The sequence below is a fragment of the Indicator indicator genome, chromosome 22 (genome assembly GCF_027791375.1).
Source record: "Indicator indicator isolate 239-I01 chromosome 22, UM_Iind_1.1, whole genome shotgun sequence".
NCBI lineage: Eukaryota > Metazoa > Chordata > Aves > Piciformes > Indicatoridae > Indicator > Indicator indicator.
The window spans coordinates 15185618-15210638 of NC_072031.1; the positions used below are offsets into that span (position 1 = coordinate 15185618).

The 25021-nt window shown below is 44.9% G+C and overlaps 1 protein-coding gene across 3 annotated transcripts; it reads left to right on the forward strand.

Moving 5' to 3' along the window:
- The first annotated feature begins 9707 nt into the window (after positions 1 to 9707).
- Positions 9708 to 24749, forward strand: PRPSAP2 (phosphoribosyl pyrophosphate synthetase associated protein 2). 3 transcript variants are annotated; one of them, XM_054390837.1, is made up of 10 exons: positions 9708 to 9826; positions 11597 to 11649; positions 11757 to 11823; positions 12782 to 12954; positions 13868 to 13983; positions 17403 to 17458; positions 21168 to 21316; positions 22477 to 22547; positions 23330 to 23476; positions 24591 to 24749. In XM_054390837.1, the coding sequence occupies exons 1-10, from the start codon at positions 9708 to 9710 to the stop codon at positions 24747 to 24749; spliced, it is 1110 nt and encodes a 369-aa protein (XP_054246812.1). The 3 variants fall into 3 exon arrangements, with proteins under 3 accessions (XP_054246812.1, XP_054246816.1, XP_054246815.1); XM_054390841.1 differs by lacking the exon at positions 23330 to 23476; XM_054390840.1 differs by lacking the exons at positions 11597 to 11649; positions 11757 to 11823.
- Positions 24750 to 25021: the final 272 nt, after the last annotated feature.

Here is a 25021-nt window from a genome sequence, read left to right on the forward strand (position 1 = left end):
GCCCTTGAAGGTCAAGATGTGGAGTGTTGACCTGATTTGTAGTAGACAGAAAGCCATTTCCCGAGTCTTTGGATATCCATGGTGGGTAGAGGATTCCCACAGGACATCATGATTCAAATGAAGCAGAGTGTTTGGGTGATCTAAGGAATTAGCACTGGAATATTGGTAGACAACTGGAGCACCATCCCTCCTTCCCTGGTCTCCTAGCCAAGCTCAGCTCTGTTTCATCATCTAACCCCATTCAGTTCCAGACCCAAGACCAAGCTGCTCTCTTGCAATATGCCTCCCAGACATTGTTTCTGCTCCTAGGGGCATGTTATTATACTTAAGCAAAATCTCATGTCTTCACCAAGCTGTACATCGCCCTGCATGATGGAGAAGGGGCTGAGCTTTCAGACACCCATACATGAGAACCCTTGCCAAAAAGAGAAAACAGGGGGAGGCAAATGTTTCATTAATGGTAACGGTGCGTTACAGGATGTGCTTGAGATAGAGATAGGTCTGTCACCCCAGGCCTGATCCCTTTGTGCCTTTGTGCAATGAGAAACTGTGCTGACATCAACACAAGGTCAGACTGCCATGAGAAATCTCCCATCGTATCAAGTTCCCTCGTGTTCAGACTATCTCATTATCACACTGATAATGGTGACAGTCCCTCATTCCTACCTGGAAGGTAGGCTCTTCATTCTTTCTGCTACTTGTGTTTGTCAAATGCTTATCTAGAAAAGCTTGAATGAAAAAAAAAAAGTTGTGGGTTTTTTTTTCCCCAAACAATCCAAAGAGGTTGAACATCTCTTGGAACATCTCTTGGCAGCAGTGCCCCTCTCTGACGCAGCTTTGCTCTCAAGGCTCTTTCAACTACAATGGGGCAAGGTGGAACAGCCTGAACCTCACAGTATTTGCAGTCGTTGAGAAAGGTGCTGAACTCACTGCCCTGCTGGCCTCAGGCCCCTCATTGGTCCTGTGGAGGGGCCGATCCAGCAGCTCCGCTCCTACAAACAGTGGGACAGGATGGGCAGGGCCACTGGAGCATGGCAGGGGTTTGGCAGAGCCATCAGGGCGTGTGGGCTTCAGGCAGAACCCTTGGGGTGTGCAGGGCTCAGGCAGAGCCTTTGGGAGGTGCAAGGTTTGGGCTGTGCATGCAGGAGCCTTTAGCTCAGAAAATCAGCAAGTTTTGGTAGTCAGAGTGTTTGGTATGAATTAGCAGAACAGGGCAAGCAGTCTCATGAGGTCATTAATATTTTGGTGTTGGGCAAGGTAAATATGGAATCACCAAAACGTCTCAGTGGGGAGCTCAGGAAGACTGGGCAGGAGATTTTTGGCTAGAGGTTTTGTCACAGGCTATGGCTTCTGAGTGCAGAAATGATGCTTGCCAGAGCTGTGGTCCAGAGCTGCCCTCTAAGGAAGGTAGCAAGGAATGGTGATACCTCACTAGCTGGTGAAGATGGGAAGAATCGTGTCATGAGGCCAGTTTGGTGAAGGATGACAGACCTCTGCATGCTGAGAAGACAGCTGGTGGGGTCTGGTGAAAGCCTGGTTGTGTCCTGTGCTGATTCAATCACAGGCCTCAGTGGCACTGGATCATTGTTACCTTTTGGGTCAGGTAGGATGGTTCTCACATCAAGAGAAAATAACTGTGGTGTTTTAATCATGCTGAGGGACAACCATGGTATGATTGGTCTTGTGACACAGCTGCTTTCTGTGGGCTCTCAGACAAGGATGTATCAAGAAGCTCAAGGAGTTAAAGCCTGGGGTGAACTGCAGCACACACTGGGTCCTCAACAGCCATGGATTATTGCTGTGCCTGGAGTTCTACACGGTTTTAGCAAGCACTTCAGTCAGGGATGTCAGTAAGAGCTGTCACTGCCTTGCTGAGGAGAAGAAAGTACAGCAGGCGGCTCTGGAGCTGGGAGAAGCTGCAGAGATAGAAGGGAGGAAACCAGACAAAGAGGATGAGGCAAGTCGTATCTCAGGAGGAAAAGGTATTATCTCCTTTGGACCATGGAAATAGAAAATGGGCTCAGAAGAGTTAAGAGGAAAGAAAAACAAAGGTGTAGGAGCTGACAGCCCTGAATGCACCAGCAGCGTGGTTGTGGGTACAAATGAATGGGAAGGAGATTGCAGCAGGTGAGGGAGATCTTGTTAAAGAGAACTTAATGAGACAATAAAAGCCTCTGTGAAAGCCAGCAGTCCCCATGCCTTCCCTCTGGGGAAACTGTCCTGGTGAGTAACGTTTTTAAATGTCCTCTTCTTAAGTTTAGGGAATGGATTTGTTAGATAAGGTCAAGAGAAAGGCAGTGCATGGAGGTCTAACAGCACAACCTCTTCCAGAGCTTGCTGAAATCAGGCAGGAAGCAACACAGGTTAGAGGGCTGGTATTGGTAAAAGGCTTGGCTGTGAAGGGGAGGTACTGGTAGTGGTGTTAGTAAGTGGTGCAGACCAAGCTTCACCCAGGTCTCCTCAGCCTTTCTTGGTGAGGGTCACACCCAGCACAGGAGTTAACCTTCTGTTGCTGATCCAGGGTTGGTCCTGACTGGCACCAAACTGGACAGAGAACAGGTTGCTTTTTTCTGGTTGCCTTTTGCTCCTTCCTTGCACCTCTTCCAGCTCCTGCTCAGCTGTATGAGGCAGCCTTGGCACCAAACCTTTCTTACACCCCGTGGTCTATCTCTGTGCAGCTGTGCATGAAAAGCACAGGATCCTTTCTGGACTGAATTCTGCTTTAATTTGCAAGCCTGCTTTGTGGTGAGCAATGACTAATTCAAGCCATTCTGTCTGTTCACTGAATGCCAGTATGGGGCACAATGCACATGTGCTCTCTGTGGAGCAGCCATGGCTCAGTGCAGGCAGGTCACAGCAGGACCCAGGAGGCAGGACAGAGAGGAAGGAGGAGTGTGGCACTAATGTGTACCAGTTCAAGCTCCCTTAAATGCCAAGGCTTCACCTTTGTCTGAAAGCAAGTCAAAGAGCAAACCTCTGCAAACAGGAGGTGCTGGATGCTAGGTGGATGTCAGGCAGGCTTTGCAGGACAGAACTGCACACAAACACAGCACCGAGAAGAGAATCTGCCAGCAAAGCCACAGGTGCTGCTGCCGGTTCCCCTTCCAGGGCTGTGTTTGTTCCACCCCTTGCCCTCTCATCTGGCTGGAGATGTTTGGCTGTGCAGTGACCTGTTAAACGCTGGGTATTCCAACCAGCCTCCCTCTTTGTGTGGAGACTGGTTGAAGATAACCCTGTGCTTTTGCAGCAGCTGATGTGGCAGTTCTGTTAGTTATTGCAGACTGACCTGGAACCCAGAGTGCAGCTTGAAACAGGAAAACAAACTGAACTCCCCCAAGTGTTTCAAAGCTTCGTGACTCAGGAGGAGCAGGACTGTCGCAAAATGAGTCATTGTCTGCTTCCTCTAGACAGCTATGCTGTGGTCAGGCAGGAATAGCTCAGAGAGCAATGAGAGTGTGCCACCTACCCAGCCCTTCATGCAGATAAGATGTGTTCTCTGCTCCAGGGTTCCCAGACATAGGAAACACTTTTTTTCCAGATGAATCCCAGAAATTATAAAATTGTGAGACACTGGAACATGTTTCCCAGAGAGGTTGCAAAGGTCCCCTCCCTGGAAGTGTTCAAGGCTAGGCTGGACAGGGCTTTCAGCAACCTGCTCTAGTGGCAGCTGTCCATGGCAGGGGTTGGACTAGGTAGTGTTTAAGGTCCCTTCCAACCCAAACCAGCCTGGTCTGAGTTCTGCTTCCCTAGCTGGGTAATACTTGAGCCAGCACCTTTTGGAAATTGGACAGTGACTCCCACGGCAGTACAACTGAGGGTAGGGGAGGTGGTGGCCTTGAGGCTGTGCTCAGTGTGGAGGTGCTAGTGCACTGCAGCAGGCTCAGAGGGGCTGGGTAGGGTGGAGAATGCTTTCAGGATGCCTTGTAGGACCAGCTGTTGGCAGAAACCAAACTTGTTCACATGGCTCTGTTAGACTCAAATCAAAAGACTGAGTCTAAGATTGGGGCAGCCATGTCTGGTAACTTTCTCTGTAAGGTGGTTTGGTAGATGAGTTTTAACATCCACCTTTTTAAAAACAAAGCAAAACACCTAGTCCAAAAACAGTAAAGCCAGGCTGGGTGAGCAGTGATGGATGGAGTTCAGGAGATTGAGAGACAGCAGCATTTGTCTCCTCTCGGGTGATGGATGCAGGTTGCTGTTCAGCCAAGCACTGGCTGAGTAGTGCCCTTCACCTTGGTTGGACTTGTGGGGATTTTTTGGCATATGTCTGCTTGTCAAGGTTGCGTCTGGATGAAGAACAACAGCTCTCCACGAGTCAGTCTATTCACCCCCTGCACATTACCATAATTCCTTAAATGTCTGTTAATTGGATCATTGTAAAGGAAATAAAATCTGTGTGTGTATCTTGGAGCAACTCTTGGTTGAACTCCTAGCATATGGACAGCATGTTTATAAAGTTAACAAATCCCTCTCCCTTAAGAGCTGAGATTTAAATTCTTGTTCCTCTGACCAGGAAAACAGAGGCAGGAAAGAAATTTATTTGCTCTGAAAAAAACCAAAAGGCAATAGCCTTACAAAAAGGGTCAGAAGACAGAATCTTTTAGTTCCTGCTCCTGCGGTTTGCTTAAGCGATGTCAGGAATTTGGGACAGCACAAATCAAATAGTCAGCAAATTCCTGGTGCCCTAGGGTGTTGAAAAAGTCATTCTGGGGCAGGCTGCTAATTGCATTATGGGTCAGTGCTTCACCATGTGTTGTTTCTAGCTGCTCTGCCTTAAACTGCTCTGCTGTACCAGCCTGTAGTGAAATCGTGCAATGCACACTGATGCTAACAAAAATCTCTGCTGCTCTCAAGCCCTCTTCCTCTTTGTCCTAAAAGCCCTAAACCAAAACAAGAACCTACAAGACTTCATGACCCTGAATCAGCTGTGGCACCAGCCTGTAAACAGAAAAATACAGACTGAGAATGGTGGGAGCAGCAAGGTGGTTATGAGAGGTCTATTCCCTTACACTTAAGGGCAGTTCAGAAGACTCTAGGAAAGGCAAAGGTTCTCTGCTACATCTCTGCCAGGGTACAAAGAGGCTCTGCTCACATATTTCAAACAGATGTCTTCTCTTTGAGCAGGCACTGCAAGTGGAGCGCTCTACAGCTGGCAGCTGCTTGGCAGCTCCAGGTTAAAATGCTCTCCTCCCTCAGCTCCCAGCCTGTTGAAAAAGCCAAGGAGACAGTTGATGGAGTTTTGGAATGTGTGAAGCAATAAGCAAGTGTGAAATATAGGGAAACACTTGCTGCTGAATATTTAAAATGGAAAATGCAGCTCGTAATGGCAGCAACTGCAGTTTCAGAATATGACTCTAAATGTTGTCCTTTTTGCAGGCACATCTGGTGAGCAGTCCTGGCAGATGTGGAACTTCCTCCCCTCTTATGGTAAAGCCATCACAAAGAGAAGTATATGCTGGGGTGCTCCAAGCTCTGCTCCAGTGAACCCTACAGACCAGGAATAATAAATCTTAATTGCTTTTTGTGAGGAAAAACTGCATTGGCAAGTACCTGATTTGTACCTTTGTGCGAAGTGGGGGAAATTCTGATCTATCCAATGCTGTTCATCTTGGGTGTGCTTAAAAGTGTGATTTAAAGCAGCTTCTAGAGACCAGTTAGTGGGAAACACGGTGCTTGGGTTTTTAGTTTTGTGGGATTGGATGTTCTTTTTTTTGGTGTTTTGTTGTTTGGTGTTTTTTGGGTATTTTTGTTTTGCTTAGGGTTTGTTGTTGTTGAGTTTTGTGGTTTTTGGGTAGGGCGCCCTGGCAAGAGCTTCATCCTGGCCATGCAGGATGACTGCAACATGGTCACAGCAGTAAAAAACCACAACTTTATCACAGGACAAACCCATGACAGAAGCTGGGCTTTAAAACGGGGTGAATCCAATCAGCATCTTGTTGCAGATGTCAAAAGCATCTTCATCCAGTTGAACCTCTCTACTTTGCAAGGAGGGTCCTGACAGGAGACTCTGAACAAATATACAGTTCGCAGTGTAAGCAAACTGGGACGCCACTGATTGTTTCTTTTAATTCCCTTTCTAGAAAGGTTTCCTTCTCTACGCTGTTGCGGCTGATGGCAAAGGCCCGCGGGTACCTCAGTGCGGATGGCGAGAACCCACCCGTGGTGGTGGTGCTCACAGCAGCATGGCAGGCATCTGCCCCTGAAACCTAGCCCCTCCGCCGGTGCGGACTGTGCACTAGGGCTCTCACAGCCCTGCCAGGGGCCGTTACCCACCCATCGTGCTCTCTTTTCGGAGGGGCAAGGTGAAATCCGCCGCTGGCAGTGAGGTCCCCCCCACCACCGCGGCAGTAAGATGGCGCCGTCGGCGGCCCCCCCCAGGCGGGAAGAGACGGGGGGGGGGGGGAGGGCGTTGCCTGGCACCCGCCCCTCGCGCGCTCCCCCCTCCCTCTCTCCCTCGCGCAGCGCCGCCATCTTGCCAGCGGACAACCGGAGGGGCTGAGCTCCGCCGCTGCCTTTGCCTTTCCCCCGTCCCCTCCGGCCGGGCTACCTTCTCCCGGGGGCCCGGGGGGCCGGAGCCGGCAGGTAAGGCCTTCAGAAAGGGGCACGCCAGCCCGCCCGCTCAGCCCACTTCAGCCGGCTGTGTGAGGGCAGGACATCTCCCCCATCTTTCCCCAGCGCTCTCTCCCCTTCCCCACACAGGGTTCCGCAGCCTCAGGAAGGGGCTTTGTCGCTTTCCCCTCTCCTGAGGCATCCCTTTCTTGGGCTGGCGGGAGCTCCTCACCTTCCGCTGGCCCTACAGGTGAGGGGAGCGGCGTGCTCGCTCCATGCCGGGGGCTGCGGCGTGCTCAGGCCTCTCCCCTGCGAGGAGGGGAGGGATCCTCGGGTACCCATCCTAGGGTGCCTAGGTGGGCATGTGGAACCCACCTGGCGCAGGTGAAGGACTTGTGGGATGGAAGGATCGGCCCTGCCGTTTAGCCCAGGAACATAGGTTGGTGTGAAGAGCCCTTCTGGGCCGGGGAAATTCACTTGGGGAGATGGGTGAGTCTTCATTTTCCCTCCAGCCCGTGCGTACCATGGTTATCCCATACATTTATTCCCGCCTCTTGCTTTCTGTATGGGTATGCTCAGTTCAGTGTAAAGCCGGTGGGAGTAGGGCATCATGTGTACCCAGCCCAGTGATCGTTGTCTTCATCATGATGTGTCTGTGTAACTGTGTGCAGCCCACAGGAAAGGATAGGAGTTTGTGGGCGGCAGCCTACACTGTGGTGCATGTGTTCTCCCAAACCTGGTGCAGGCTTGGAAGATTTGTCCATCTCAAGCCAGAAGGTCATAGAATCATTTGGGTTGGAAAAGATCTTTAAGATCATTGAGTCCAACTGTTAATCAGCACTGCCAAGTCTGCTCCTAAGTGGTCCCATGTACTCTTTTTGAATCATGTCTTTATACACACCTAATAAAGTTTTGTGAGCTTGCTGTCATCCCAACACCTGTGTCAAGGTTGATACATCAGTATGCTCTACAGATACAGTTTCCACAGACAGAGGTGCTGCAACCCACTTGCTGCTGAAGTACAACCATGAGAAAGTCCTTGAGCTATGGTTATGTGAAGAGCTGTGTTCAGTGTTGCTTGTGGATGTGTCAGTATCATGGTGTCAAATGCACACTAAATGATTTTTAGGAGCCCATCATATCTGTCTTTCAGCAGATCTCTTAACAATCCTCATTCACTTAATCCATGGAGCAAAGAAGGTAACAGTTGGGAACAAAGTCTTCAGAACACCATGTGAACCTTTGTAGTAACATTGTAAGTTGCCTCTATGTTGTTCCCATCTAGACACACAAGCAGAGTGCATTCAGGTGGCAGTTGAGACCTAAAAACTTTTCTTGTACCTGCTGTGTGGGATTGCAGCTGAATCTTTAGCACCATTATGATTATCTGACAGATGATGGCTGTTGACATCTGGGAGTTACAGAGAGTAAACGTGCTGCAGAGCAAAGGGGGACACACTAGCTGAGAGAGGGGTTTAATTGTCTTTAAGTTGTTGGATGCTTAAGTCTGGGAGGAAGAAAGGGATATAGTCAAGCTTGAGGCTGCATGTCTGGAACCATGCTGCCTTTTGGGATTGGAAATAAAGGCTGAAAGGGGTGAGGCCTTGCTTTGGTGGTGCAGTGGAACTCACCAGGTTCTGGCAGAGTCGAACCATCTGAATGTTCAAATTCTGTTGCTGAAATTGCTGCTCTTTGTACTCTCTGCTCAGTTTGGAAGTTTTGATGACGGACAGCTTTTTGTTCACAGCAATTGAGCAGAGCGCAGACGCTTCATGAAGAGATTTGTTGTTAGGAAGCTCCTGCCTTTGGCTCTTAACCGACAACGAATCGGGTAGAGTTTCTGAGATAAGATCATGCTGAGCAAGACTCTGTCTGGTTGCAAAGGTTGGCTGAAGGGGTTTCTTTACAGAGGTAGGGGTAGCCAGATCTTCCTCTCAGTGTGAAAAGTGTTTTTCTTTTAGCTGCTGGTTTGGAGTACTTCACAGTTGCTATACCTTCAGCTACCTGCAACTCCTGGATAATTCTGTTTCTCATCGGGGAGATGTTTGCCAAGAAGGAAGTTATTGATTTATCCTAATTTCTGTTTACTTTATTTTGAATTATGCCACTTGTAATTGATATTTTCAGTCCTCTACATAATACTGAAAACGATAATGAAGGATTGAACTATTTCTACAGCAAGGCGAATTTGAGTCCTACTTTGGTCTGTCAGTGGCTGCTGGTCAATGTGATTTTATTTTATTTCCTTTTATGTGAACAAAATGTTATAGCAGAAGAAGCCACAAAAATGTGGTGGTAGAAAGAAAAAAGAATACTAGAATGGAATCCCATCACATCCTTGGTGGGATTAGTGGTTTGTGCCTTTATTATTGTGCCCCCAAACCTGTATAGATTTCCTCTTGATATTTTTCTCCTGTTTTCACAGGAGAATTATTAGTGTCAAAGAATGACAACAGCTGCTTCAGCAAGTGGATGCATTGTGCAAGAGGTCATTATTTACAGCTACCAACTTTATTGAACTCTTCCTTACGTTTCATCCTTCTTTGTAAGTTTATAATTTTTTTTCACAGTGAGGGAAAGATGGGCAGCTAATGGAGATTGGTTAGGAAAGGCTGATTAGGAGTGCCAGCAGCCAGGAGCCCTCTTCAGGTCAATTCTATCTCTGGTTGGTTTTGTGATCTTCAAAAAGTCAATAAATGTCACTCAGTTCTGGAAAATGAATTGGAAAAGCAGGTGGAAAATAGATTCTGTGTTGTCAGATGATACTCTGAAGAAAACATTGGAAAGAAAAAAAGAAAAAAAAAGCTGTTGGAAGTTAGGGGGTTGTCCAGGGTGGGTCTTTGGAGCTTTCTGCTGGAGGGTGTGTGGAGCCTGGGGCAGGAGAAGGCAGGTGAGGCAGGCTGGAGTCCCTTCTTCATGCTATCTTGTTAGGTATGCTGAGCTAGGTCAGTAAATGTGGCTTGTGGGTTACAACACTCTGTAAGGATACAGTTCTGGTGATGTTGAAACTGGTGATAACAAAAGGATGCCGGAAAATACAGACAAGGGAAACTTCACTTTCTAAACAAAATTTGATTCTCTTGGTTTCTAGCCTCATGGCTCTAACAGACCTTTGATCTCTTGCAGTCTTACAGCAGCGGCTAAACAACTTAGGTTTGATGTTTTGTGTGTCATCAACTGAAATTGGGGCCATCATGAATATAACCAAGGGTGGACTGGTGCTGTTTTCAGCTAATTCCAATTCATCATGCATGGAGCTGTCCAAGAGGATTGCTGAGTAAGTAACATCTGCAGGGCTTCTGGAATCTTGGTGTTATGATGGGACTTAAGTTACTGAAGACTGATTTCTCTGTTTGAAGGAAGTTACACGGGGGAACTCTCTGATCTGTTTGGTGCTGTCAGACAACACACAGCCTGGAACACATCATGTGTGTGAGCTGAGGTTGGGGTGTGGAGCAGGGGACTTGTCATAACTTCAGCTGTTGGAATATTGTGTTCAGTTTTGTTCCCCTCACTCCAAGAAGGGCAGTGAGGGGCTGGAGCATATCCAGAGGACAGCATCGAAGCTGGTGAAGGGTCTGGAGAATGGATCTGGTGAGGAGCAGCTGAGGGAGTTGGAGTTGTTTAGCCTGGAGAAAAGGAGGCTGGTGGAGGACCTTCTGTCTCTCTGCAGCTTCCTGAAAGGAGGTTGTAGTGAGATAGGGTGAACAAGTGATAGGAGAAGAGATAGGGAAGAGTTGCACCATGGGTGGTATAGGTTGGACGTGAGGAACGACCCACAACAGTCGCCAAGACCTGGAGCAGGCTGCCCAGGGCAGTGGTAGAGTCCCCATCCCTGGAGGGGGTTTCAGAGCTGTGTAGATGTGGTGCTGAGGGATATGGTTCAGTGCCTGGCAGCGCTGAGTTGAACGCTGGACTTGATGACCTTAAAAGTCTCTTCCAACCAGAACAATTCTGTGATTTTGTGAAACTGTCAGAGTTTGCAAGAACATTTACTATTGTATCCTGCAGCCTATTTAAACAGATCAGTAACAAAGAAAATAACTTGTATTTAAATTGTTTGGTGGCAGGTTGTGCTTGGCTACAGTGTTTTGTAGAGAATACATGAGGAAAAATAATATTTGGATAGTGATAAATAATCATGCCAGAAGTTTTGCTCATTTTCTTCCTCTCCTCATAGTGGAATTTTCTTAGCTGGCAAAGTTGCATCAATTTGCTTACTGTATATTTTGTGTGGGTATGTTTGATTAGCTCTAATTTCATGAAGAGCTGCAACAGAACTTTTATGACTGAAGGAAATTTTTACCATGTTAATGTAGTGGCTGTTAGGATGTGTAACATTCCAGGATGGGTTTCTCCCTGAGGTTTATGTACCCAAAATTCAGTGTAAATAGGAGGAGAAAGGAGAATGCGGAGGAGCTGAAGTTACACATGGCAAGGGCTTGGGCATAAGCACATGCCATACCCTGTTGTCTCCTTAGTAATGAAACCAAGTTTGCCTCTCAAACAGTTGTTCTTTGTCATTCTTAGCCTGTTCTTTGCCTGTTGGAAGAAGGAGCTTTGCTGTGCTAATACTGAAATAAACATAGCAAACATTAATCTTCAATTATTCCTCAAAGCTCGCTCCTATTTCCTATTCACTCCACACTGACATCTTTTCTGAAGAGAAGAATGATTTAAAAGTGGTCTCTAGAGCATTGTGCATGTTGCCATGTGTATCTACAAACAGATGGCGATGTATATAGAATGTATGTAGAAATATATTAAAGATTGGAAATTGGTACATGATTTGGTAATCAACCATTATTTTTTTCCACTGCTTACTCTTCTGAGCTTGACTTGAAAATGAGTTCAGCTTAGCCTGCCCTGCAGTTTCTGGAGATGGTAGATGCTTTGCTAGGCAATTTCCAGTGTAATTACTGGGTTTATGGTTTGGGGTTTTCTTTTCTTGGTTTTCTCCTGTGACAAGCAGCCTCTTCAGTACTTATTGTGTTGTATGGGCTTTTGGCTTTCCTTTACCCACGCTAACTTTTCTCTGTTCCTGCAGGCGCTTAGGAGTTGAGATGGGGAAGGTTCAGGTGTACCAAGAGCCAAACAGAGGTGAGCATTTCACAGGAAACCTCCCTAACTACATCAGGATATTGGATAATGTTTTTAAAACTCTGAGTTTTGCTCTTGCAAATATTACATATTTCTCTTCTTGGCAGAAACAAGAGTGCAGATTCAGGAGTCTGTGAGAGGAAAGGATGTTTTTATCATCCAAACAGTTTCAAAGTGAGTAACTGTCTAAAAACTGCTGGCATTTTGACCTGGCCTGTCTGTGGGAGTGCTTCTGGTTTAGTTTTTCTTTGCATTTTTTATATATGATACAGTCTAATAAGCTTGGATTAACTAGATAGAGGCTTCTCTTTGGAGGTTTTGGTATTAGTGGGTTTAGGTTTTTTCATATGTGCACACAGACTTCATTGGAAGCTAACCTCTGGTTTTAATATTTTCTCTGAATGTATCAGTGAGATTTTGCCCCAGGTCTCTGCATTCTCTCTTGCTTATGTCATCATTCTCTCTGAATTCTTCCCTTTTCAGCTACCCCTTCAGCATTGTTACTGAGTTTCAAGTGATGGAGGAGCATTTCCTGAGTAATGTGTCCTCTGATTCAGAAAATGCTTTTTTTTGGGGTTTTTTTTTTTTTGAGTGAACTTTACAGAGGCTAAGACTTCAATGACAGCAGAGGTGGGTCTCTTAGTTGATGACTGGTTCTCATCTAAAAAAGATACCCCCTCAGTCTTTTCAGGGCAGCAAAACAGATGGTAATTGTTAAATATTTAGCCCACTGTTTGCTTGAACAATGGAGGACTGTGTTGTAAAGTCTGAAACCTAAAGATTATCAAAAATAAAGATATTTTGGTTTATGGGCAATAGAAAGAGATCCTGGGGATAAATTATGGGCTACTTCGTTACAGCAGCATGCTGTATGACTAAAAGCCTGAAAATGGTATAACAAAACCATCTGACTTGCCCAAAATAGCCAAGTGAGAGAAATAATGAAGTGTAATTCTAGTGCAGAATTAGAATGCTAAGTGCAGGGCACTTGCTATCCCGAGGTGCATGGCTGGATTCTTAGTGATGAGCACTCTGTCACCATACACTGTGCTGCCCTGAAGTGGGTACAGATTTTGTGTTGAATGCAGGATTTTTATGCACGAGATACAAAAGTAGATGCTTTTCATTCCAGGGATGTGAATACTACAATCATGGAGCTCCTGATCATGGTGTATGCCTGTAAAACCTCCTGTGCCAAGAGCATTATTGGAGTGATCCCTTACTTCCCCTACAGCAAACAGTGCAAGATGAGGAAAAGGGGCTCCATTGTCTCGAAATTACTGGCTTCAATGATGTGCAAAGCTGGTAAGAACACAGATTGTTACAAAATAATCATGGCAGTGGAGGGACCTGCTGTCAGCTTTCAGCTGGAGGGAACTCTTGTGCCCAAGTTGGGGCTTACTAAAAACAAGTGCCAAGTGTTCTGAGTGTAGAAACCCACATAGAAGGGAGAATGGAATTAGAAATGTTTCCAAATGGCAACTTCATTTAACCCCAAACTTGTGACAGCTGTTTTGCATTGTGTCCCACTGAGCTGGCAGGATGAACCTGCTGGACTCTGTTGCTCTGGGTCGTGGTATCCATCTCATAATCATGTTCTTTGTCTCTCTTAACACTCTCAAACAGTTACTCTTTGTCCTTTTTGTCCTTTTTTTTTACCTGGTGGATGAATGCACGTGCTTTGTATCTGTCCTTTGTATTTGAAATGATGAGAGAGAATGACATTATTCATTTTCTGTTTCTTTCACAGAATGTTAGGGATTAGACTTTTTTTGTCCTTGGGATAAAAAGAACAATTACAGTGAACACACTGATCTGCTTTCTTGGTGTGAGAGAACTGTTTTAATGATTAGGATTTGAGGCCCTTTTTCATGAGTTTGGGACTCTACCATCAGCTGGGCTGGGGAGGTCTTGGTGTGTGGTGCAGAAGTGGAGAAGGATCTTACCTGCCTCAGTGTGGCACTACTGAGTCAATTATGCGGAGCCTTAGGTTGTTTTGAAAGGACACTGCAGAGATCTCCAAATCTGATAATGTTGGTGTGCTTAAGGGGGATGTAGTTAATATGCTGCATGTTTTTAACTAAGGTTACTGTGCTTCTTCCAATGCAGCTTAGAGATTCTGTCCTGGACAGACTCCAGTTAAACTTCCAAGAGAAATAAAGAGTTCTCTCTTACTTTTTCTGATGTGCTTCTCTATATGCCTTTTAATTTTTCAAAGGGCTAACTCATCTTATTACCATGGACCTACATCAGAAGGAAATACAGGGCTTCTTCAACATTCCAGTTGATAACTTGAGAGCATCTCCATTCTTACTACAGTACATCCAAGAAGAGGTGAGGAAGACCTGCTGTTTTAAATAGCTTTTAAAATTATTAATAAATTTTTTTTTTTAGGGGGGAAGGGGAGGTGTCACCTCTTGAGGCTTCTGGAACAGGTTCCTCTGAAAAGACTTAATGCTTCACATAGAATTTTAAAAAGGGAGAAAAGTCATGTTGGGGCACTTGGTTCTTTTTTTCCCAACAGGTTAATTTTGCTGTCATCAAGAGCTGGTGTTCCCTTCTCCATGCAGCCATGCTGTTCTGTCTTTTCACATATGCTCACCTAACTGTTATTTAAAAAAAAAAAATTTAGGATTTTCTTGCTCTTGATACCCTCTTCCTTTCCTATTTCCAACTTCTTTGACACATACAGAGCTGCTTTATATCTCATTATGAAAACCCTTTGGAAGTTAAATTATAAACTGTGAGAGAGCCTATTGATCGTCCTCTGAAAGCAAGAGCAGATGACTTTGGTGTGGAAATCTTCACCTGCTGTTCGTTCAGCATGTCTTGACTTGAGGAGCTTAACTTCTGATGTGCTGAGCATCCAGTTCTCCATCTTATTTTTACAAGTGCTTTGAGAAGTGCTAGTGGTGGATTCACACAGACAAATTGTGTAAATGATAATTGTAGGTGTAAGGTGCATATTATGCCTCTGACTAATGATGATTTGGAATAAAGCTAATGCTTTCTTCCTCGTGAGAGAAAAGGTTGAACTCACTCTTACTCTTGAATCCAGCCTGGTTTGTTTTATAGAGATACAAATGCCCCAAAAAAGTCAACAAAAAATGAATGCCAGCCCCCAAGCCAACACTGTCCTAACAAAATCGTGTTGATTTAAAGCCTGTTTGGGGAATCAGTTTACCATTAATCAATTTCATTAGGTGCTGGAGTCAGAGGGTGATAGACCAAAACTCCAGGCTCTGGCTTTGCGAAGGTCATTCATCTCATCTATCAGGAGTGAAGTATTGCACCTTGTGAACACTTCATGAGTTAAAGGAGGAAAGTGGAAACCCAGATACACAGATACAGGATGAGTTGTGCTTTTATCCTGCTTGGTGTATGGATTCTGGTGGATAACAAGATTATGGTTTAGTTGTGAAGCACATTTTGATGTGCAAGCTTTTTGTTTTACAAAGAACTGTTGCAGCCTTGAGCGTGGCACTGCTGTGCAGTCTAACACATGAAAATCTGTAGAGATCTCCTGAAGTATGTGTAGAGGGATCTTAAAAGATGCTTCCAGGTTTAATTTCTTCATTCCTCTGCTTGTCTATGTGATGAGTTGCTACAACTAGAGTTGACTGAATGTGTCTGATCAAATGGGATCTATATTGGCAGGAACCTTCAGCAACCAGGTCATTTATAGGATCTTGTAAAAAGTTTCATCCAGTACTGCTCAGGAAGAATTTAGACTTCATCTGAAGTTCACAGTGGCAGCAGCATGTTGTACATCCTGCTGTGAATGCTCAAGCATGGAAAACATTTCAGATAGGAGTTGTGATTAGGTATATTGAGTAGCATGAAGCACAGTCTAGCTTGGTAAGGATGGAGATCACTTAAGCATTTCACTGGAAATTAAGAGGATGAGGGCTTGTATGGAAATTTATGCATAGGTGTGAAGAGAATTACTTGGTGTTCTGGGATGGAGAGAGTCCAGTCAGTGAAATGAAAATGGTATCAAAATAATTTGGTGGTTTTCCTTTGTGTACTTAGCAAGTGTTTAGTACTAGATGTCTCCTCTTTCCTCTGTGTGCATGTTAATCTTAGAGTGACGTAGCTCTTTGTTACAAGGAGTTATTGGTGTCTTACTATCTTCTGGATGACATTTCTGGCTTCCTGACTTCATTTTCAAAGAGCTGAGAACAAATTTGATAGCTTGGCAGAAGAAAAATGAGGCTGTGATGTCTGAACAAGATCAAAGCCTGTATTATGTCAAGTGACAGGCCCTGCCTTGTCCATATCTTCCATCATGTTAATCTTTGGAGCCTGTTGTATAACTAAGTGTTTATAAAGAACAGAACATGCTGATTTCCCAGTATTCTAGGTGGAGTTAGTAGCTTTGTGGATTATTAGTATAGCCTGACATGTACTCAGAAAAGCTCCTGTTTTCAGTTAGGCCCATGCCCCAATTCAGAACTCAGTCATTTTATGTTTTTTTTCTTTGCTGTGCCTGTTTCAGGCAGAATGTTTTTGGAAATGTTGAGTGTGTGTGAGTTGTATGTTTGAGGATAAGATCATGGAAGAACTTACTTTGCTTGTGCTAGGAAAAAACTCATATTTCTGTGTTCTCCAACTGAGATTTGACATCTGACAGCTGCATGTCAGGGCACCACCACCCCAAAGTATGTGGAATTAAATAATTTGTGAGTGTTCAGTGAGGAGTCTGCCCCTTAATGGAATTCTGAGGACTGGGTCTGCCCAGCTGAGTGGCTGGGGACTGTCGTTAAGGCAGCTGATAGGAAGGCAGACAACTGATAGGACAGACAGGTTCTCTGGATGCTGCTTTCTATGGCAGACAGGGCAGGAAAGCACAGAGTTTGAAAGAAGGAGGTAAGATGAGATGTGAGAAGGGGCATAGATTGCTGTTGGAGAGGAGAACTCTGAATGGTGAAATGCTTGAGAAGTTACTGACCAGGAAAAATGAGTCTGTAGAATTGCTATTTGCAGGGAAATGGAGACTAAGATATGAAACTTTTGAGGGATGGGGACTAAAATGCTGGTTAAGGGGAGAGGAGAAGTCTGGAGGGAGAATGGGGGAATGCAGGGACAACAAATTTTGGAGCAGACTGTGAAGAGTTGGCTGAAGTACCTATCAGACCTCAGAATGAAATCCAGACTTGATCTTAGCACTGCTGCTGTTGGGGTTTGCAGCAGCATCCTCTGGTGCTGCTCTGTGTAGGAAGCAGTGTGCAGCAGTATCAGCCTGTGACTCCAAGATGATGGTCCAATGGTCCATGCAGAGTCAGTAGGATGTGATGAGTGATGGAGGAGTGTTGCTTTTTGACTATACTGTGAAAAACAACCCTAAAACTAGGCACTAAAGGTAGTACTCTGTTTTCAGGTGGTTAAAGGCTGCCATGTGCATGCAGCCCAAGACGAGTTGAACAGGGAACTTTAATTTTTGATGGTTCCCTGTTTCTTTTCACCCTTGTCCTTGTAGCCCTGATGTTCTTGTGAAGTAGTTGCTTTGTTTAAGCTGTAATATGACATTGTGTTCACAAAAGGTACACTTCTAATACCTGAATTTTCTAAATACCTGTTTGTATCCAGCTGTGAACTTTAATCATGTGCCATGGATTCTTCAGGTTGCTTTCTTAGGTTAAATGTTTGATGCTTACAAATTTTTCTGGCAAAATAAAGTTCTCTGATTCTTACTGAGTTTGAAGTTTGTCTAAGGATGTGAAGTAGACATTGCTATCTATTATTTGCTACAGATACCAGACTACAGGAATGCTGTAATTGTGGCCAAATCACCTGCGTCTGCAAAGAGGTGGGTAAGATCTGCTCTCTTGTGTTAGAGCAGAAAATCTCTGTTGTGATTTTGTTCATAGGATCAAGGACAGATACCAAATTGTTAGAAGATGCAGCCTTCAAACCCTTCACAGATCTGTTTTGATGATGTTGCACTGGTACTAAATCTAAGGAGAGTAAAAAGCAAACGGAAGGATGGGGGTGAATCGCAAAATTGTTAAGGTTGGGAGAGACATAATCAGAGTTGTTTTGGTTGGAAGAGACCTCTAAGATAAGTCCAACCATTAACACAGCACTGCCAGGGCATCACTAAACCATGTCCCTCAGCACCAGATCTCCATGGCTTTTTAATTCTTCCAGGGGTGTGGAATCCACCACTGCCCTGGGCAGCCTGGGCTAGGTCTTAAGAAAATTCAGGGAAGAAATTGTTCCTCATGTCCAACCTAAACTGTGCAACTTGAGGCCCTTTCCTCTTGTCCTGTCACTTGTTGAAGAGACCAACTCCCACCTGGCTCCAACCTCCTTTCAGGGAATTGTAGAGAGCCAGGAGTTCTCCCCTGATTCTCCTTTTGTCCACGCTTCATAAGCCCAGTTTTCTCAGGTGCTCCTCTCAAGATCTGTGCTCTACATCCTTCACCAGCTTTGTTGCCCTTTGGATACAAAATTGATAGCAGTTAGGATAACGAAGGTAATGAATCAGATTATATTTGTGTGTTTACACTGTACATTTCCTGCTGTAAATGAAGAAAAAGGGCTGGCAGTGTAAAACCACTAATCCAAACTAATTGCTTGGACATGGTTGTTCAGACCGTGAGAACAGACCCATCACTTCACCATCTAGCATGGCAAAATAGGGTTTGATCTTCAAGAGGGTTTTGGTTATCACATCCTGGTTGACTGAACAACTGTTCTTAATCCACAAAGCTTTTTGGTTGACTATTCCTGTTGTTTGGAATTACCTTGTTCTCAGTAGGTGGTGCAAGAGTTGGATGGTGGTTTCAGTAGTGCTGTATTTGCTGTGGTGACAAACCAATAGCTTGTTGGAAAAAAAAAGTTATCTAGACCTTCATGCCAAGGAATTGTGGTACTCTTTATGAGAAAGGTGTTGTTACTTTATTTAGCAAATCAGAAATACTTTCATTTGTGGAAGCACAGTGAGGGGATCAATTTCTGTCATCTTTCTTTTCCAGCAGTGCTTTTTAAGTGATTTCTTTTGGCCAGTTAGGTTATGCTTGCTTGGTCTTGGACCCTTTCTTTTACCTGATGTCAGTGTTGCCTCTGGGGTGTAGGCAGGCATTTGGTGAAGCATTTTCATGCTTGTCAAATAATTGCACTTGTCAGCAAGTTGTCTGCACATACCTTTGACTGATCAGACAGATAAGTTGCCCACATAACCGATATGTGTAGGAGAGAATCTCAGAGCTGGGATGTTTTTAGCTTCTTCACATGGACCTGTGAGCACTGGGAGCAGGATTTGAGCAGTTACACTGTGTTTGGGAAAGGGTGGTTTGAGTCTTTCAGCCTCATCAAGGAAAATTCTTTTCAGATGAATGCTTACTTGTGAGGCAGCCTTTGCTTGATGGAGTTTAGAATGTTCTTGTGGTTTCTGAGCTTACTGGAAAAGTAATAACTCATTGCTGTTAATTTGATTCATTTTAATATTGCATTTAATTGATAGGATTTTGCCTTCAAAGTCATCACTCTTAAGATAAATATGTTTGGAATCATAATTAATCTGTAGTTAACCATGCAAAAAAAATATCCTCACTATATAATAACCACAGGGCAGAAGATTATTGAGGCCTTCCAATAGTTAATGGGTCCTATAAGAAAGCTGGGGACAGACTTTTTTCTTTTTTTTTTTTTTTTTTTAGCAGGGCCTGTTGTGACAGGACAAGGAGTGATGGTTTAAACTAAAAGAGGGAGATAGAGATTAGAGAGAAGAGATTTATTTTTTTTTTTTTTTTTTTTTTTAATACTGAGGGTGTTGAAACCCTGGCCCACATTTCCCAGAGAGGTACTAGATGTCCCATCCCTGGAAACATTCATGTTACGCTCTACAACTCCCTGAAAGGAGGTTGGACTGAAGTGGGTGTTGGTTTCTTGTACAATTTAAAAGTCATAGGATGAGATGAAACGGCCTCAAGTTGCAGCAGGGGAGGTTTAGGCTGGACATTAGAAGAAATCTCTTCACTGAAAAGGGTTCTCAAACACTGGAATAGGCCTCCCAGGGGAGTGGTTAAATCCCCATCCCTGGAGGTGTTTAAAAGACAAGAGATGTGGTGCTGAGGGATGTGGCTTAGCACCAGATTTGGTAGAGTTAGAGAATGGTTGGACTCAATGATCTTAAAGGGCTTTTCCAGCTGAAAAAAATCTATGATGTGAGCAACCTGCTGTAGTTATGTCCCTGCTCACTGCAGGGAGCTTGGTCTAGATAACCTTTAAAGGTCCCTTCCAACCCAGACCAGCCTGTGATTCTATGAGATGCTTCATTTTTAATTAGCTGAGCATCACAATGGGCAGATTATTCTCTGGACTTTGGTTTCACAGTGCAAAAAAATCAGGTTGTGTAAAGGAGGTGATTTAGGCCACTTCGGAGATGCTGAGGCTGGAGTAAAGTGTGGCACTGAATGTGCCAGGATCACTTTGAGCAGAAGGAGGAGATGAGACTGGCTAAGGCTGGACGCCAGACTCTTGGGTGTGTGAGTTGAGGTAGAATCAATCTGCTCGTTCTTACCTGCTGCTTCCAGCATCTGGAATGCAAACACTGCCTGTGAAATTCTCGTTTCTCCAGCTCTCTGCTTTCCCCTCTCTCCCATCTTCACATGCGTTTCTGATTTTAGTCGAAGAAATACTGCATGGTGAGGGAAATTTTTGTTTGTAAGCTTGTAAAAATCGAAGCTGTGGAACTGGTTTGTCATGCAATAGAATTGTCTGGGTTCTCTGCTCTGTAGGATATCCAAGGTTATGTGCCAGAAGGTCAGGGATATTGGCTTCTTTAGAGCATATCTTGTAAAAAAAAAAAAATAAGGAGCTGAACACTTGTTTTCTGTTTTCATCTGAATGGGGTTTTTTGTTCCTATTAAATGTAGACAATCCCAGACATCTAGGGTGTTCTTGATTGCTGTTAGATGAGTCAGAGTCATAAATGGTTTGGGTTGGAAGGGACCATAAAGATCATCTAGTTCTACCTTCCCTCCATGGGCAGGAACACCTCCCACTAGACCAGGTTGCTCAAGGCCCCATCCAACCTGGCTTTGAACACTTCCAGGCTTGGAGCCTCCACAGCTTCTCTGGGCAACCTGTTCCAGTGCCTCACCACCCTCACGGGCAAGAATGACTAATCTAAATCCAGCTTCTTCTCTTCTTCATGGGACCTGCTAAAGCTTAGGCTTTCAGGAATTCTGAAGACTGGGAAACTTTTTTTTTTTTTTTTGACTGTTGGGCAAAACAGAAGGAAATAATCAGAGCTCTATGACCTGCAGCATTTATCCTGTTGCTTCAAGGGCAGAGGGGGTCCTTGCAAGGCTATTCTAACTCTCACAAGCCTGGTAAAATGATACTAAGGGACAAGAGATTTCTTCCATGTGTTGTCCTAAAATTTGAGGATCATTCCATTTTTATTTTTTCTGACTCTTTAGAGAGAAACTGGAAAGAGATCCGCACTATATGTATGTGGCTTCTTTTAAATTGAATGTATTTGTGGTTTTTGACCCCTTTCCCTGCAGGGCACAGTCGTTTGCTGAGCGCTTACGGTTGGGCATTGCTGTGATTCATGGGGAAGCTCAGGATGCTGAGTCTGACATGGTGGATGGTCGACACTCCCCACCTACAGCCAAAAACGTAGCTGCCATTCACCCCAGTTTGGAGATACCCAGTAAGTAAGTTTGTGTATGAACATGTTGGGTTTTATGGTTTTGGGAGACGGGGCTGGCAGTGAGGGACCATCAAAATAGGACTGGGAGGTTCAGAGGTTCTTTAGTGAGAAAGATGATTACTTTTTTCTTAGTAAGGTGAGAAGAGATATCTTTTTAGTGCCCTTTGTCTATGGTTTTAGTGCTAGGTTGTTCCCTGTGTCTTTACAGCTAATCAGAAGAGCCTCTCTCAGGCCTCACTTCTTTTGCTATTTACCTTTCTTACTGGATTTTTTTTTCTGGGACACAGAGCTAATCTGAGCTGTGACACTGGCTTTGTGTGTAGCTCTGTCTATTGTTTAGCCTGTATCTGGGGCTAAAATACAGCAGTTGCTCTGTCTCCCAATGACCCAGCAGAGAAGGGGGACTGGAAGTGGGGAGAAGACCCATGGGTTAAAATGAAAACTAATTTAATGAAACAACTAAGCACAAGATAGGTAAAGTTACACTCAGCCCAGTGAAGGTACAGCAGTCACACTGAATGGGAAGGCAGCCCTTGGGAGCAGGACAAGGAAGGGGAGCCAGGCTCAGGAGGAGCCCAAGCAGGAGCTTCCCATCCTTAGCAAGCTTCACCCTTTATGCTGAGTGTGATGTTCATGCTCTGGGATACACCTGGTGCTAACTCAGGGCAGCTTCCCTGCTTGACTCCAAACTGCTCACAGCCTTCAGCCCATGGCTGGCCTGGAATTCTGTCCTAGCAAAACCAGGACACTGTATAATGTCATGGGCCTTAGCAGGGTGACCTTGCTGAGTGTGGATGTGATCTAGAGGTGTGAGAACAAAACTTCTTTATAAACCTAGCTTGGATCCCAGCATGGTGATTGAACCAGTTGTGTCTGCAGGCCACTCTATTCTTTATGCTAAAATTAAGAATTAATTGACTTAGTTAAGAATTTGGGTATAAATAAATTTAGTTAATACTTTAAGCTTAAAACAAAAATAAATCTGTGGATTAAAATCCTGTTGATTTTCCCAGTAATGCTGTGATGGTTGAAGTATTTGTTGTTTCTCCCTGTAAGAGTAGTGACTTGTTCAAAGCAGGCATTTCACACCTGAAGTAAATTGTATAAACTGTCTCTTTCTTTTTCCTTTCTACCCCTTTAAAATATTTGCTGTTTCTCAGTGCTGATTCCCAAGGAAAAACCACCCATCACAGTTGTGGGAGATGTAGGAGGAAGAATTGCAATCATTGTGGTAAGTAAGGTGCCATCACTTCTGATAAATGATACTGAATGTGTTAAAGCTGCAGAAACCAAATTGATTTTCTGCTGTATCAGCAACTAAATTTTGGTGGATGCTGGACTGTCAATACTGCACTTTTTATACCATGAAGTGGTATTGTGTAGGCTTCCTGAAGCTGACTGTGGGAACTATGGAGTAAGCCCTGCTGGAAGGCAGCATTTGAACCTTGTTTCAATGAACAGACCAAATTTCTGTGAAGCTGAAGAGTTTTGGGGGGGTGCTTGCACATCAGATGAGGAGAAAATCACTCTGAGTTTAGAAATTCCAGTGAAGCAGAGATGATGCAGTCTCATGGTTCCTCTAAAGCAAAATGTGGGCTTATCAGTTAGACTTGGTGATCCTGAGGGTCTTTTCCAACCTGACTGTTTCTGTGATTCTGTGGAAAAGAACAATTTTCTGTTAGTTTAGTTTTTGAACCTCAGCTTCTTTTCCCTCTTCCCCTTCTGGAGCAGTTCCTTTGTCCCTTGATGGTGCTGCAGTTGTTGGGCACTTTGCATTTCTGCTCTCTCACTTCCCATCTAGTTCAGGTGTCTGGAGAGCACAATCAATAAAAAGGTCCAGTTTGTGTTGGCTGTCAGCTGTTATGCTTGCAAACAGTGTGACATCAGTCTGGGTGTGCTGTGTCCGTCTGTCTGAGGACGTGGTAGATGTTCACTGACCCCATCTTACAGTTGGACTCAGTGATCTGAAAGCTCTTTTCCCATCTATATATTTCTGTCCTTCTCTTTTGACAGGATGACATCATAGATGATGTTGACAGCTTTCTTGCTGCAGCTGAGACCCTCAAGGAGAGAGGAGCTTACAAGATCTTCGTCATGGCCACGCATGGCCTCTTATCTTCAGATGCTCCCCGGCTGATAGAGGAGTCGGCCATCGACGAGGTAGGCCTGGCTTCTGAATTGCTGACCAAATGGTCTGGGGGGTTGACACAGAAATTCTCTCCTGACTTGGTAAATGAAGTCTCAAAGTACAGGACTTTAGCTGGGAGGTTTCTGGGCTCAGACTTTCTACTGTGGAATTATATCTGGGTGTGTATATATCTGGGCGTTGATTGCCAGCTGGCTGAAGATGAGCCACTGTGTGCCCAGGTGGCCAAGAAGGCCAACAGCATCCTGGCCTGGATCAGGAGCAGTGTGACAAGCAGGACCAGGGAAGTAATTGTCCACCTGTATTCAGCACTGCTGAGGACACACCTTGAGTACTGGGTTCAGTTTGGGGCCACTCCCTCCAAGAAGGACATTGAGGTGTTGGAACAGGTCCAGAGAAGGCCAACAAAGCTGGTGAAGGGTCTGGAGAACAGGGCTGGGGAGGAGCAGCTGAGGGAACTTTGGTTTTCAGCCCAGAGAAAAGGAGGCTGAGGGATCTCCTGTCTGTCTGTCTGTCTCTGTCTCTCTCTCTCTCTCTCTCTCTCCAGCTCCCTGAAAGAGGGTTGGAGGTTGGAGTCAGGTGAGGGTTGGTCTCTTCTCCCTAGTAACAAGTGATAAGATGAGAGGAAATGGCCTCAAGTTACATCAGGGGATGTTTAAGTTGGATATTAGAAGAAACCTCTTCAGTGAAAGGATTCTTAAACACTGGGACAGGCTGCCCAGGCAGGTGGTTGAATCCCTGTCCATGGAAGGGTTTAGAACCCATGTAGATGTAGTGCTGAGGGACATGGTTTAGCACCAGACTTGGTAGAATCAGGTGGTGGTTTGATCTCAATGATCTTAAAGGTCTTTTTCACCCAGAGTGGTTGTGTGAGTGTGATTATCTACATGTCCTTAAACGATAGCAAAGGGAAACAGGGGGGAGTAGTGAGGTGACTCTGGCAGCATTAAGAGTCTTCTCCCTTCAGTGTGGGGGATGTTTTCTACCTTCCTCTGGCCCCCTGTGGCAGAATGGGAGGGAGGAGAGCACCATTAGTATCCATGGATACACAGAGATCCTCTCTCAGGGCTCTGATACAGGAAGCAGCTAACATCACCGAGCTCCATCTGATCACTTTCTTTTCTGTAGGTGGTTGTTACAAACACAATTCCACACGAAATACAGAAGCTCCAGTGCCCTAAAATCAAGACTGTGGATATCAGCATGATCCTCTCGGAAGCCATCCGCAGGATCCACAACGGGGAGTCCATGTCGTACCTGTTCAGAAACATAGGGCTGGATGATTAGTGCTGCTGGAAGGAACCCCCACCCCGGGCCAAACTGGAAGCAAACAGATGAGGAGCTGTGAAGCATCGTGCTCACCTAAATATTTCCATTGAGCCACTTTTTGTTTTCTGTTGGTTTCAGTATCAAGGTAGAACAGTTTTAAAGACCTTTTGGTTTGGGTTTTTTCTTTGCCCCCCCCCTCCTTTTTTTTTTTTTTTTTGTATTTTGAGGGGGGGTAGGTGGGGAACTAAACATTTTACAGAGAACCTGTCCTAGTTGCTTTTAGGTTAGTT

Excerpts from the sequence above, each read along its gene's own strand:
- PRPSAP2 (XM_054390837.1), top strand. The coding sequence starts at position 9,708 with ATGTTTTGTGTGTCATCAACTGAAATTGGGGCCATCATGAATATAACC. Across the intron at positions 21,317-22,476 it reads CCCCAGTTTGGAGATACCCA|TGCTGATTCCCAAGGAAAAA; the intron begins GTAAGTAAGTTT and ends GCTGTTTCTCAG. Across the intron at positions 23,477-24,590 it reads AGGAGTCGGCCATCGACGAG|GTGGTTGTTACAAACACAAT; the intron begins GTAGGCCTGGCT and ends TCTTTTCTGTAG.